A 13,646-nucleotide genomic window follows, 5' to 3' on the forward strand; every position below is an offset into this window, starting at 1 on the left:
CAGATGTGTGGTTTACTTTGTTAATCAGCAAATATTAATTGAGTGGTTGCTATATACAAAGCATTTTGCTAGGCTCAGAAGAGATACAAGTAAATAAGATATGATCTCTGGCCCTAAAGAATTCATATTCCAGTAGAGGAACTATTATTTACAAATTTATTGTTCTAATCTAGCCTGTGCTTAAGGTTGTGCATATATGAAACATTTTGGCTTTCACTTGACCGCCTTCCTTTTTAAGGAACTGTGGTGGTGGTGGTGGGAGAAATGACCACAAGAGGGCAGTAAAGTCATCGTTAATGCTTGCTTCCTGAGTTATTTTTCTCCTAGACTTGGGTTATATAGTATAGGAGATATGGTGTAGCCAATGCATTGTTAGTGTGTTTTCCTTTTTGAGTTATTTAATGAAATTCTGGGATGGGGAGAACTGTTCTTGAAGTTTTGTAATTTATTTTGCATACTGTTTATGTTTTAGCACACAAATGACTTTGCGCTGTACACAGAAGCCATCAAATTTTTTAATCACCCTGAAAGCATGGTCAGGATTGCTGTAAGAACCATAACTTTAAATGTTTATAAAGGTAAGTTGTCATGTATTTGTTCATATGGTATTTGCTTCCCAACTTTGTAGTGGATTCTAACTCTCATGTTTCTGTGCTTTTCCTTATTTCGAGGCTAAACCATCAGTTTATTCTAAACCAAGTACAGAGATCACATGCCTAAATGAAGGTATCTCTAAATTGGCTTTTAATCATTACAAACTTAGCTAGCATCTTATGCATATTTGCAACCCTATTTTTATGTACTGTGCATAAGAATGGACACGTTTCATATATACTGTGATATGTTAGAAGTAATTGTATTGGAAGAATATGTACTATGTAAAATTTTGAGTACACATTTGGCTGTAAGAGAAAGGAAATTTTCTTAAAAAATGAAATTCTTGGTTTTGTTTTTGCATGTAAAATATGAGAGCAGCGTTGCATAGTAGATAGAGAGCCAGCCTCACAACCAGGAAGACCTGGATTCAAGTCCCACCTCTGACACATCCTGCCTGTGTGACCTTGGGCACATCATTGAACCTGTCAGTGCTCAAGACAGCTAAGAGTATGAGTTGCAGGGGAAGTGCTGGTCTGAATTAGGGAGTCAACAAAATCACAGTCCAGTCCCTTTCCTTGTGTAAAATGTTACACGAGCCACTTTCTTTAATATATGAAGTCATTTTCATCTTTATGACCAGAAGAGGGCAGCATGATATTGTTAGTGAGAGCATGCAACATGCAGCACTAATATACAACTTCTCTTTCAAGATGTTGCAACATGCAGAATATTGCATTTAAGCTTTCTGCATATCTTTATATACTGTCCAAAATACTGAGTATATATATGTATACTGAATTACCTAAATGGAAAATATCATCTCAGTGGCACGCCCTTTGAGTTTTTCTGCCCAAAACTACTACTTTAGTGTGATAGTGTTATTTTTGCTTTTGTCAATGGGTGCCACACTGTTGTTATACTATGGTTAGGTTTGCATTTTTTCAGGAACCAAAGGTTTTGATCATTGCATATGGGAAATTGTTAATTAAGATGATGTTCTAATTTAAGTTTGCACTGTAGTTTTTGTTTTAGAATGTATTAAGTTTTAGAGTTTCTCCAAATAATGAATTTGAGAAACGCAGTAGTCAATTCTGAGGTAGTAGTTTCTTGCTTTCTGGTTTGCACTTGTTCTTTTCTAACCTGTATCTTTTAGTTTAGATGCTTCCTGCTTTAGCTATTTATCCCTTTGGGCGGATGTCTCACCATCCCAGTTCCTAATCCTGTTAACTGTTGTCTGTTTTTTGCCCTTCCTTCAATGATGATTCCTGTGTTCCTTATTGCAGTGTCATGTAAGTTATTAACCACTCCTGGTTTTCAGCATTCTTGCTTTATTCTTACATGTAAATAAAATGCTTGAAAATGATATCATTTTCTGCTTTAGTCTAGCTAAACTTGCTACCTTTAGACTGATAGGGAAATAAGCCCTTTAGCATGTGCTATTAATATTCAAACAGATCAATTTGTCATGCTAACATAAAAATCCCATAACACTTTAAAGAAAAGTATCATAATTAAGATAAACATTTTCAACCAATTCCCCAAAAGATTGAGAATATTAATCTTAACTTTTCCTTCCTTGAAATTTTCTTTGGAAAGTTGATTTCTTTTCTTTTGTAAACTTTCTCAGTGGATAACCAGGCCATGCTGCACTACATCAGAGATAAAACTGCAGTCCCTTACTTCTCCAATTTGGTTTGGTTCATTGGAAGTCATGTGATTGAACTAGATAACTGTGTCCAGACTGATGAAGAGTAAGTACCTTTCATCTGGTCCATATTAGCTGAAAGTATCACTTCTTGAACAATTCAGATTTCATTGGGAGTAGGGCAAATTACTGCAAATGAGCTTCCCTACATAGTCCCCAGTAGCATTTCCTTAAAAGTAATTCTTCTGCTAAAATACTATTTCCAAGGTGTCCATTTTTTGTAGCCTCCTTGGAACACTACAAAAATCCCTGAGGACAGCAATAATTTTTTTGCAATAGTAAAAAAATTGCTGCTGGAGAAGGGGAAGGATAGTAAGGGAGGGAACAGCCTGAGTATTTAAGGGACAGTCCAGTAGTTTGTATTGTGGCCTAGCAAAAAAGTTGTACCACCTTATATACTTTACCTTCATTCCAGGGACATTGGATTCAAGTTTGAAATAGTTATTTTTCTTTTACAGACATAGGAATAGAGGGAAACTGAGTGACTTGGTAGCAGAACATCTTGACCATCTGCATTACCTCAATGACATCCTTATTATCAATTGTGAATTCCTAAATGATGTACTCACAGACCACTTACTCAATAGGCTTTTTCTGCCTCTTTATGTATATTCACTGGTAAATCAAGACAAGGTAAGTTTGGAGTTTAATGGAAATGTCATTACAACAAAGATATTGAAAAAGCCAACAGATATTCAAAAGGGACAGCTACCTTGTTTTTGGGCAAAGGTGTAAGAGTCCTAGTTCCTAATGTGGACTATAGAAATTGAGATAATTTCCCTTTTCTCTTCTTTCCTTATGATCATCCTTTTTATACAATCATAAACCAGTTAATGCAAACAAATTATTGACATCCGAAGAAAATTTAAAGCTGTTGTTAATTTTTTCTTTTTTTTTTTTTGGCATTTGTGCATTTTTTACTTGAAATTTTGATTGCTTGTAGCATACCAATATATATCTGCAGGCAGTAATTGATCTGGAGAAGATTCGCTAGAAGAAACAAATAGTTTCTTAAGTAATAAAAATGCAATGCAAGTCTGAATACATACTGATGTTTGAAGAAGTACTGAATGAATGTCCTGACAAATGGCATGATATCCTTGATGTTGGACTGGTTTTAGGTCATCTTTAAACATGCTAAAACTCCCAGAACTTTAAAATCTGGAGAAACCCTTTTTAGGATCAGTCCCAGGAGACCAACATAGCTTAAGGGCCAGTTTGAAGTCTTGGTCTGAGATTGAGGTCAGTTTTAGATACAACCTAATTGACCCATGAATCCATTTTATGACATATAGAACTTTAGCAGAACTGATTAGCATTCTGCGCCTTTCTGGACTAGAGATGACTGATCTATGCAAAGGAATCTCTAGGGCCATTTTTGATCTGGATCCTTGAGACTTGGATCATATTAATTGGAGAGGTTTGGAGGAGGACGAGGTTGAGGCCAAAGATACTGGGCATTTGCTTTGTTGTGTAACATTAGAAAAGCAGGGAAAAAAGCTGTATCAAGTCACATGATTTTAAGATAAAATAGTCTATAACTGATTTTTCTTAAGGAGTATACCTATACTTTTCCTTTAGGGAAGGATCGTATAGTTTTGATTTTAAATAAGAGACAGACAGAAAATTAAAACCATTAAAGTACTAATCAAATCCAGGTGAAGCCAATTTGAGAGAGCATCTGCATTTTCTACCTGAAACATTCATCTTTGCTTCTTATACTTTGAAAGTTGCCTTACAGGAATTGGGCACCACAAAAGTCCTTTCAAGTAAGCCTGCTTTTCTGCTAAAGCAGCTGTTTGAAATTAACATTCCAGAGAATTTAAGGAGAAAATTGAATGCTTTTTCCTGAGGTCTTGGATCTAAATCTAAATCTTTTGTTAATGAAGAGGATTTTAAGATGAAAAGTGACATACTTGTAAATAGTGTTAAGTGAGGTTAAATCAGTGGTTTATATTATGAAGAACAGTTTCATGTGAATGGAGAGAGGGTAATGTGGGAGAGAACTAATGAATTATTTAGGGTTTTATAGTTTGCAGTAATTACCTTAGTTGTCTCTTTTTAGTTTTCAGCATTTGTATGACTTTGAAATATTTTCTTCTCATCTCTTTCCCTATCATCCCCAACCTTTTTTTGCCCCCAGGGAGGAGAACGTCCAAAAATAAGCCTTCCAGTTTCTCTTTATCTTCTGTCACAGGTACGTTTGTTAGCTCCATTGTGTCACTGGAGTATGTCAGGACTTTTCAGCTGATTTATTTTGAGTGAGGCTTTGTAGGGTATCTTCTTTGCCTTCAGACTTCAAATAGCCATTACATATCATCTTCCCCACTTTTTTGGTCCTTGCTCTTAAGCAATATCTTTGAAATGAAATTAAAAGAAAAAATGCGAATTGTGGAAAAATATTTGCTTTAAACTTATCGGATAAAGGTGTGAAATCCAGAATCCATAAAGAACTGATATACATCTATTAAACTGATAATGCATGATAGAACATTTTCAAAGGAGGAAATGCATACTATTAATAACCACATGAAATCTGCTCCTCCATGATAATCAGAGAAATGTAAATCAGGACAACCTTAGAATATCACCTTACCTAGAATGACAAAAATAGCAAAAAATTCTCTGTTGGCTAGAATGCAGGGAAAATGTTGTTGGGGCTGTCAGCTGGTGAAATTTTTTTCAAGAGCCATATGGTAATATACAACGAGTCATAAAAGCAGTTATGTATTTTGACCAAGTGGTTATAGTGCTAGGATTTTATGCTAAAAATGACCTGGAGACCATCTGCTCTAGGTTCCTTATTTTACGTATAAGGAGACTGAGGTCCAGAAAGTTTATGTGACTTGCCCATAGTCACATAGCTAGGAAGTAGCAGAGTTTGGGTAGAAATGAGGGGGCCTCAGATTCTTAACGTATAATCTGCCTTATTTATCATTCAGAAATTAGAAACCCATATATTCAGTGACTGAAGAATGGCTGAACACATTTTGGCATGTTAATGTAGGAAATATTATTGGTACCAGAAAAAAAATACCAATAAATGTGAAATACACAAGGAATTGTGGAAAAACAAAGTGATGCAAATTGAGATCAGTAGAACCATAACTATACGTTAACCACATCAACCAACAAAAATGGTCAAAAATAGCAGACTTTAGACTGGAAAGGGATATACTACAAAAAGCATTGTTTACTCATCAATTCAGTTAGTTACCTTTAAATGCTAAGAGTTTTATGTAAAATTTCTCTCCTCAGTTTGTATGTTTTTTTAAAATTATTTTTGCTAGTGGTTATCTATAGTAAAATAAAAAATTTAAATAGCATTAGAAAATATGACTTTTCAAGTGATGAGGTAGGATGGGTGTTATCTTCATATGTGTGTGTGTATACACACACACACACACACACACACACACACACACACATAATATCTTCATAATAACAAATAAGCTTGAAATGAAATGAAAAACAAAACTGTGCTTGTGTATTCTTAGGAACATAGGTTTTTTGAGTTGGGAGAGACTTAGGAGATCATTTAGTCCAACTCTCTAATTGATCAGATGGGGAAACTGAGGCCCTAAAAGGTTATTTGCTCATGGTCGTACAAGTACTAACTGCTAAAACTGAGATTTGAGCTCAGACTTCCTGACTCCAAATCAAGTGCTCTTTCCATTATACCATTTTGGTAATCCATAGACTAGATTTCTAAGAGCAGTTATAGGATACTCATAATATTTTGGAAATCCATAGTTTTTTTTTTTTTTTACAATACAGAAATCTTATTTATAGCCTGTTGAAGTTAAACCCTTAACTTCAAGACCAGGTCTACACAGGTGTTTACTGAAGAATCACAATATAATATTTCGTTTAGTGGAATATTTTTTTAAAAATTTATTATTTTTATAATTGTGTTTTGATGCCAAATTGGAATATTACTTTCTGTTAAGTAAACTTGTAGCAGTTCTCGTTCTTTTCATCTCATGAGTATATTTAGCTAAAGCTGTCTTTTTCTTCTCCCCACCTCAAGAATTGTACTTCCTTCCCATAATTATGTAATATTTACATGAAGGGAAAAACTCTATGGTAACCTAGTTATATAACATTTTAAAAATATTTTTATTATGAATAACCCACATTCTTAAGTCATCTAGTTTTATTGTCAAACATTCAAACATTTGACCATAGGTTGGTTCCATTTCTGAAAACAGAAGAAGTATTTGTCTTCATGAGAGGGAGTGCTTATGCTCTTAGTTCCTGAGCTTTATGCCATTTGGGGATAAAATTTGTTTCGTGATTCTCAATATGAACTTTGAGTTGAGATCCTTTCTGCATCCTTTTGATGGGCACATTTGTAACTTCTTATGCTGACTGAATACTTTCAATGTTCCTGAATCTTATTGTAGGTTGTTGTCTTTAGTCTCATGTATGTTTATGCAACAGCTCAGCATTTAGAACCTAGCTGATTTTGGCAGATGGATCTTGTTGCTGCCACCTTATGAAAAAATATGCCAGCGGAGCCTATTTAGTATTCTGGGAGTTAAGTTGGCTCTTCTTGTTGCTCACATTCATGACATTTGAACTTGGTAGAAAGTAAAAGCATTCTCAGCACTTTTCGGTCATTCTTTTTGAAGACTGGTAAGTGGTAGCATATTCTCTGTACCTTTGCAGTCTTCTAGAGTTCTGGACCTAGAGTCGGCAAAAGCTGAGTTCAAATCCTGCCTCTCACACTGATGGACTGGGTGACTCTGGGCAAGTCACTTCACTTCTAACCCTCAATTTCCTCATCTGTAAAATGGGGTTAATAATAGACCCTACCTCAGAGGATTGTTGTAAGATGAGATGATGTGAGTGCATTAATGCTAGTGAGAGAGTATAACGCACTTAGTAAACCTTAAAATGCTATATAAATGCTAGCTATTATTGTTATTCTTAGTGCTTTACTCTCATTCATGCACTCTAAAGTCGAGCCTATTTTCAGTTCCTTGAACATGCCCCACCATCTCTCATCTTTGTACCTTTGATCTGTCTGTCTTCCATGCCTGGAATGCTCTGCCCCCTCACCTCTGCCTTTAATGTCCCTGGCTTCCCTCAATACTCACTCAAATTTCACTTTTTACAGGAAGCCTTTCCCAGTTTTCCCACCTGCTAATGCCTTCACCTCTTAGACTGCCTTCTGTTTACTCTGATGTGTCTCATATCTACCTAGTTATTTACATGTTCACTGCCCTGTTAGAATGGAAACTCCTTAAGGGCAGAGATTATTTTTGCCTTTCTTTGTAACCTAGTGATTAGCACAGTGCTTGGCATATGGAAACTACTTAATAAATGCTTCTTGAGTGACAGAATGGCAAATGCTTAAGACAGCTATGCTCTGTGACTGAGATGTTGGTAGGGGAGAATGGTATTGTCTATACCCTGTTTTGGAGAAGTTCTTGGTTTTTTCTATCTATTTTCCCCCTTCCTTCCTAGTTCAATTCAGTGTTATAGTAATTTTCTGGTTCAATTTTCTTTCTTTCTTTTAACAATTAATAGCAACTATACATATTCTATTTTTTCTAAAATTTAAAAAATTCTTCTCACTTATAATTTTAATTGTAATATAGCATTCCATTACATTTATATGCCATAGTTTATCCAGCCATTCTTAAACTTGGAGACAGCTTGTTTCGAGTTCTTTGTAATGAAAATAATGCTGTTATGAATCTGAGGTATTAAATATTCTTGAAGTTGCTTGTCTAACTGGGGATTGGAAAAGAAAGATGTCTAAGATCCCTCCAGTTCTAAGATTTATCATTTCAGTAAAAAGAAATGTCTTTACAGATGCTTCATTCTAATATATCATTTCTCTTTTCATTAGGTTTTCCTAATAATACACTATGCACCACTGGTGAACTCATTAGCTGAAGTCATTCTGAATGGAGATCTGTCTGTGTTCTGTTATAGGTCTGAACAAGATGTTCAGAGAAGTTCTGTAAGTCTTTCACTTTCATAATGTGTCTTGACTATGTTAATGAAAGAATACATTGAATTTTTCTATAAGGTCAAAATTGATATTTTGTTTGTATAATTAAGACTTGAGAGAGGCAGATGGGCTAAGGGATAAAGGGCTGTCTTTGGATCTAGACTGACCTGGGTTCTCAGCTTAAGGTCACTTAAATTTTCAATGCCCCAGACAGTGATGCCTCTTGCCTTGATATGAGGAATTTCCTCATTTTCGAGGTCCCTAAACTGATGAAATCTCAAGTGTGGGCACAAAACCAGAAGGCTTCCTCCGAACAGCTTTCCTGGATCTCCTCAGGTGCCAGTTCTCTTCTCTCTTCCTCCTCAAGTTACCTTCTGTTATGTTTATTTCATATGTGCTGTATACCGTCACTAGGTTGTTGGTTCTTGGAGAGAAGAGACTGTTCTATTTTTTTTCTGTTATCTCCATTACCAAATAATATCTTGTGCATAATAGACTCAATCAGTGTTTGTTGAATTTGAAATTAATAAATTACATAGTGAATTAGCAGATCTTAAAGTCAGGAAAATCTGCGTTCAGGGCCCATGTCTTACTCATTATGGCTGGGTGACCTTGGGCAAGTCACTTAAACAGTTGGCACTCTAGGAAGCTCTCTAAGACTTGAAGTTGCTGAGCAGGGGCTGATCCATATTGTTGGAGGAGCTCCTTTATCAGGAAGTCTCTAGCCCAGACAATACACACTTCAGCCAAATTCTAATATGGAAGACCCTGAAAAGAGTGCAACAGAGATATAGCTCTGTTAGCCAGATATTTTTTTCTATGTAAATAATCTCTTCTTCCTCTTGTACTGTATACATCAGGACTTGTATTTAACTCCCCATTTTGTATGCAATAAACTGAAAATGAGACTTGAGTTGAATGTGAAAAAATTGGTTGTTAGAGTGAAAGTGTCATCTTACTTATCCTGATGTCTAAATTTGAAGTCACATATTGGTCTTCTGGTGACCACAATTTAAATTTGGGAAGAGTTCGAGGTAAATGTAGTATAACTTGTTTGACAATAGTCATGGTAAGGTTACCTTCCTTCCTGATGAGTGAGAACTGCCTCCTCTTGTTTCCTGTACAAGTCGGATGGGGTTTTATCACACTTGTTTTAAGTGTCTTGGTCTTTTTTAACCTACTTTCTCCTTCCCGTAACATGTAGATAAGTTACTGGCACTGTTTCATGTTACCAGTAGACCTTTCACAAAATAAAACCAAAATTGAACAGAGGGAGGTTATTTGAAGACTATGTAATTTAACATCAAATTCAGATATAACAGCATAGTAAGATAAATGTACAATTGAAATTTTTATGTTGAAATATGTTGTTTAGAATTAAAGATATGTGAGTAAAGGTAACTTTTACTGTTATAGTTCTCTTGCAAAAGCAAAATAGTGTCATCTAGTTTAAGGAAATGTAATACAAGAGCCCTACACTTGGAACTGGTAGCACTCTGTTATTTTTACAAAATTAACACAGATTTTTTTTTTGTGATAGGAATAACTACTTTTGGTAGGTATAGCTGGCTTTTGTTAAATCAGATTCTCTTCAGTTATCTTGAGATGTTTTGTCTTTATTGATTCCTAGAGCTAAATTAGTTTTAATGTACTTTGGTTTAAAACAAGAAATTAAGAGAATTCTTATAAGACTTTTGGTGGGAGCAGGGCTGGACAGGAATCATGAAATTAGAAGTAGACTAATCATGCATTAGAAGTAGACTATTAAAACTTGAAAGAATTTGGAAATCTCTGTTGAACACATAGAGTTTAATCTACCTTTTCCTTTACCTTAGAGGCAATATGGTTTCCAGGCAAGAAAATGGATTCAGGTTCCAAATCCTAGTTCTAATACTTGGTGATTGCAGAAAGTTACTCTATTTCTCAACTTCTGCAGCTGTAAAATGGGCATAATATTTCCTGACAAATCATCGCTGGAACATGGGAGGAACCATTAGTTAATATGAAATACAAAGAGGCCAGGCTAGTTCATTGTAAAAAGTTCCAGGATTTCGTTAGACTGCAACACTATGAGATGGCAGCCAAAAAACCTAATTCGGTCTTTGGTTACATTAATAGAGGCTAGTGTCCAGAGCAAGGATGGTGATAATCCTCCTCTGCTCTTCCCAGGTCAGGCCACATATACGATGTTAAGTTTAGTTCAGGGAACCACATTTTAGGAAGGGCATTAATAAATAGAAGTGTGGAGGAGGGTGACTAGGATTGTGATAGTGCTATAGGCCATGCCTCATAAGAATCAGTTGAAGGGACTAAGAGCATTTAACCTGGAGCATAGAAGATTTAGTGGTTTGGGGGGAAGGGACAATGGCAGAGGGCTAAACCTGTAGCAGACATTTACTAAACACAGATTACTTGAGAGAGTCCATTGATTGTTTAAGTGTAGTGAGTTACAACAGTGTGAAAAGTAGATACCTCTGGGAACCACTCTGGCTCATGTCTAGGACCTACTTTAATAGATTAAGGTGGTCACAGGATGATGGGTAACCTAGAGACCTGAAATATTTCCCACTGGTGAGTCATTTATCCTCTACATAAGAAGACTTAATGTTGCTGATATCTCTGTTAGAGCATTCTTACAGGGATGTTCCATGGATAAACAAGCTACTTGCTTTTCTTACTTACATGTTTGCTCATTTAGAATACTAATGATCTGCTTTGGGTTTCTCAGGCATTAATACCTATTGTGAGATGCTATCATGTTGTCTTTCCAATATGTGCAGTTTAAATCAGATGTGAAATATTGTCCTCTACATATCAGTTCATCTTAACTTCAAATCATGATTATGATTTCACTATGTATTCTAGTATAACCCTGACCTCATGTATGAACTGTGAATTAATGATGATGTTAAGCACGTGTATCCTTGATTCTGTAAGCAATAATAGGTTTCTGGAAAGTAGTTAATAGTGATTGAAGAGGGGTAAAAATAGATGTCCATAAATCGAGTTACTTAATTGGTAGGTTATAAAATGTTTCCACAAAGAATTAGAACTCAATTTGTGTTTCCATTTTCACAAGGTTATTGTGGTTTATCACAGTAATCCCTCAATGGAATTATAGCTCCATAATGCAGTTATCTCCTGAAGCATTCAGTGTGTTATTCTGGTTAAATAAGAATATTTAGTTGAATAAAAGAAAAGTCACAGTGTAATCTTCTTCAAATTCATTTCCCATACAGTAGGTTTACACTTAGAAAATCCTTATAGTTGTCTTTTTCTATAATGGACAGTATAAGCCTTGGATTTAGACCAGAATTCAAATCCTCCCTCAGATACTCATAAGCTTTGTAACATTGGGCAAGTTACTTAACCCCTCTGACCTTCAGTTTCCTCAAAATGGGGATAATCATAGCTCCTATTTCATAGGGTTTTTGTGAGGACAAAATGAGATAACATATAAAATGTAGTGCTCATTTTAGTGTTATGTAGTTGCTAGCTATAATTATGTTGTGTGTGTTTTTTAGTATAGAGTTGTGATTTCATTGGTATAGGGACCTTCCAGTGAGGAAACTCCCTCTACCAATGCAGATCCAATCAGTCAACGAGCATTTATTGAATACTTTCTTTGTGCCAGGCACTCTTCTAGGCAAAAAGAATGAAGCAGTTCCTTTTCTTCAGGTGCTTAGAAGTCATCTGGCCCTACAACCTCACTTTATAGATGAAGGAACCTGAGTCACAGAGAGGTTAAGTTACTTTTTGATCAGTGGCTAAGGAATGGGATTTTGTGGTTAATTGAATATGCTTAGCATAGTGAATAGAAAAAAGTCTTGGAGTCAGAAAGTCTTGGGTTCAAGTCCCTCCCCTGGCATATACTGCTTGTGTGACCCTGAGCAAGTCACTTAACTTCTCAGGCCTAGACAACTTTCTTGGCCTACAAATTGAGAAAGTGCCACCTTACATTTGTAAAGGGAGTTTCCTTATCTGGAAATTTTCTATACCAGTGAAAACACAGGTACAATGCCTATCCCTATTAACTCAGCACTAATATGTGTGTTCCTCGAAAGGTTACATTCTTGAAGAATTGGAATGCAATGCAATTCTTAATAAAAGGACACTTTACATAGATACTTCAGAAATTTCTGGTTTTTCAGTAGATGCTCTCTTTTGGAGCAGAAAATAAACCTATACAACTCATGAGATAGTCTCTGAGAATTGCTGTGGCCAAAAAAATTACCACCCTATTGCCAACTTGGTAATAATCTTCTCTGTATTTAACTAGGCTGGTCCTCACAAAATAAACACCCAAAATGTTCAGTAACATGCAGGATGAACTGTAGTTCTTAACATAGTCAATTTTGTCTTCAGAGGTACTGCTGAGAATTAGTAGAATGGGACCCATGACTGGGATGTGACTTTAGAAAGGAATATCTGCTGTAAAAGAAGCAAGATAGGTAATAGGCTTAGATGAAGGATGGAGCTGGGCTAATGTTGTACATTAAGAAGAAATACCAGAATCTGTTAATACATTAGTAGTCAAAGAGGATGAACACATAGTTCTCAAAAGAAGAATTGAAAACTTAACAACTGTGTGAAAAAATGCTCTAAATAACTAATAATAACAGAAATGCAAATCTAAATAACTCTGATCTTTCACCTTATACTTAGCAAATTGGCAAAGATGACAGAAGATGGGAATTACCAATATTGGAGGGATTGTGGAAATATAGGCACACTGAAAGCATTGTTGGTGGAGCTGTGAGTGGGTCCAACCATTCTGAAAAGTCATTTGGAATCAGGCAGATAAAGTGACTCAAATGTCTCTCTGCCCTTTCATCTAGAGATCCCCACTACTAGGCATATATTCCCAAGATATCATTGACTATTTAAAGAAGGGATCTATATACACCAAAATATTTATAGTAGCATTTTTTTTATGGCAGCAAAGAACCAGAAACTAAGTAGATGTCTATCAAATAGTTAAATTGTGGCCTATAAATGTAATGGAATATTACTGTGTTATGAGACAAACGTGATGAATACAGAGAAGCATGAAAAGATTTATATGAAATGATGTAAAATAAACTGAGTAGAGACAAGAAAACAATACAGACAGTGATGACAGCATTGTTATGTCAAATGAAGAACAACCAAAAACAGTTGAAATTGACTGTTGTAAAATTATAAAGCCCGAGGTTGGCTGAAAGGAGAGATATGAGAAGACACTTCTTTCCGCCGCTCCCTTGCCAAACTAGTTGTCTATGAGTGTGGAACATTGCATATAACATCAAATTTTTTTGATGTCTTGATTAGTTTTGTTGAATTTTTCATCTTTAAAAAAATTCCTTATTATAAGAGATAATTCTGAGCACGCAGAGGACA

General features: G+C 35.5%; 1 protein-coding gene across 4 annotated transcripts in view; it reads left to right on the top strand.

The window, feature by feature from the left end:
- CLEC16A (C-type lectin domain containing 16A) overlaps positions 1–13,646 on the top strand; it is a 219,587-nt gene that overhangs the window by 24,781 nt on the left and 181,160 nt on the right. For all 4 annotated transcript variants that reach the window (XM_020972509.2, XM_020972508.2, XM_020972507.2 and 1 more), the window contains exons 5-9: positions 473–578; positions 2,225–2,348; positions 2,761–2,935; positions 4,446–4,499; positions 8,163–8,276. In XM_020972509.2, coding sequence (XP_020828168.1) covers positions 473–578; positions 2,225–2,348; positions 2,761–2,935; positions 4,446–4,499; positions 8,163–8,276 — 573 coding nt within the window. The remainder of the gene's footprint in view (positions 1–472; positions 579–2,224; positions 2,349–2,760; positions 2,936–4,445; positions 4,500–8,162; positions 8,277–13,646) is intronic.

This window comes from Phascolarctos cinereus, unplaced genomic scaffold (genome assembly GCF_003287225.1).
Source record: "Phascolarctos cinereus isolate Bilbo 61053 unplaced genomic scaffold, phaCin_HiC Scaffold_4;HRSCAF=312, whole genome shotgun sequence".
Taxonomy (NCBI): Eukaryota; Metazoa; Chordata; class Mammalia; order Diprotodontia; family Phascolarctidae; genus Phascolarctos; species Phascolarctos cinereus.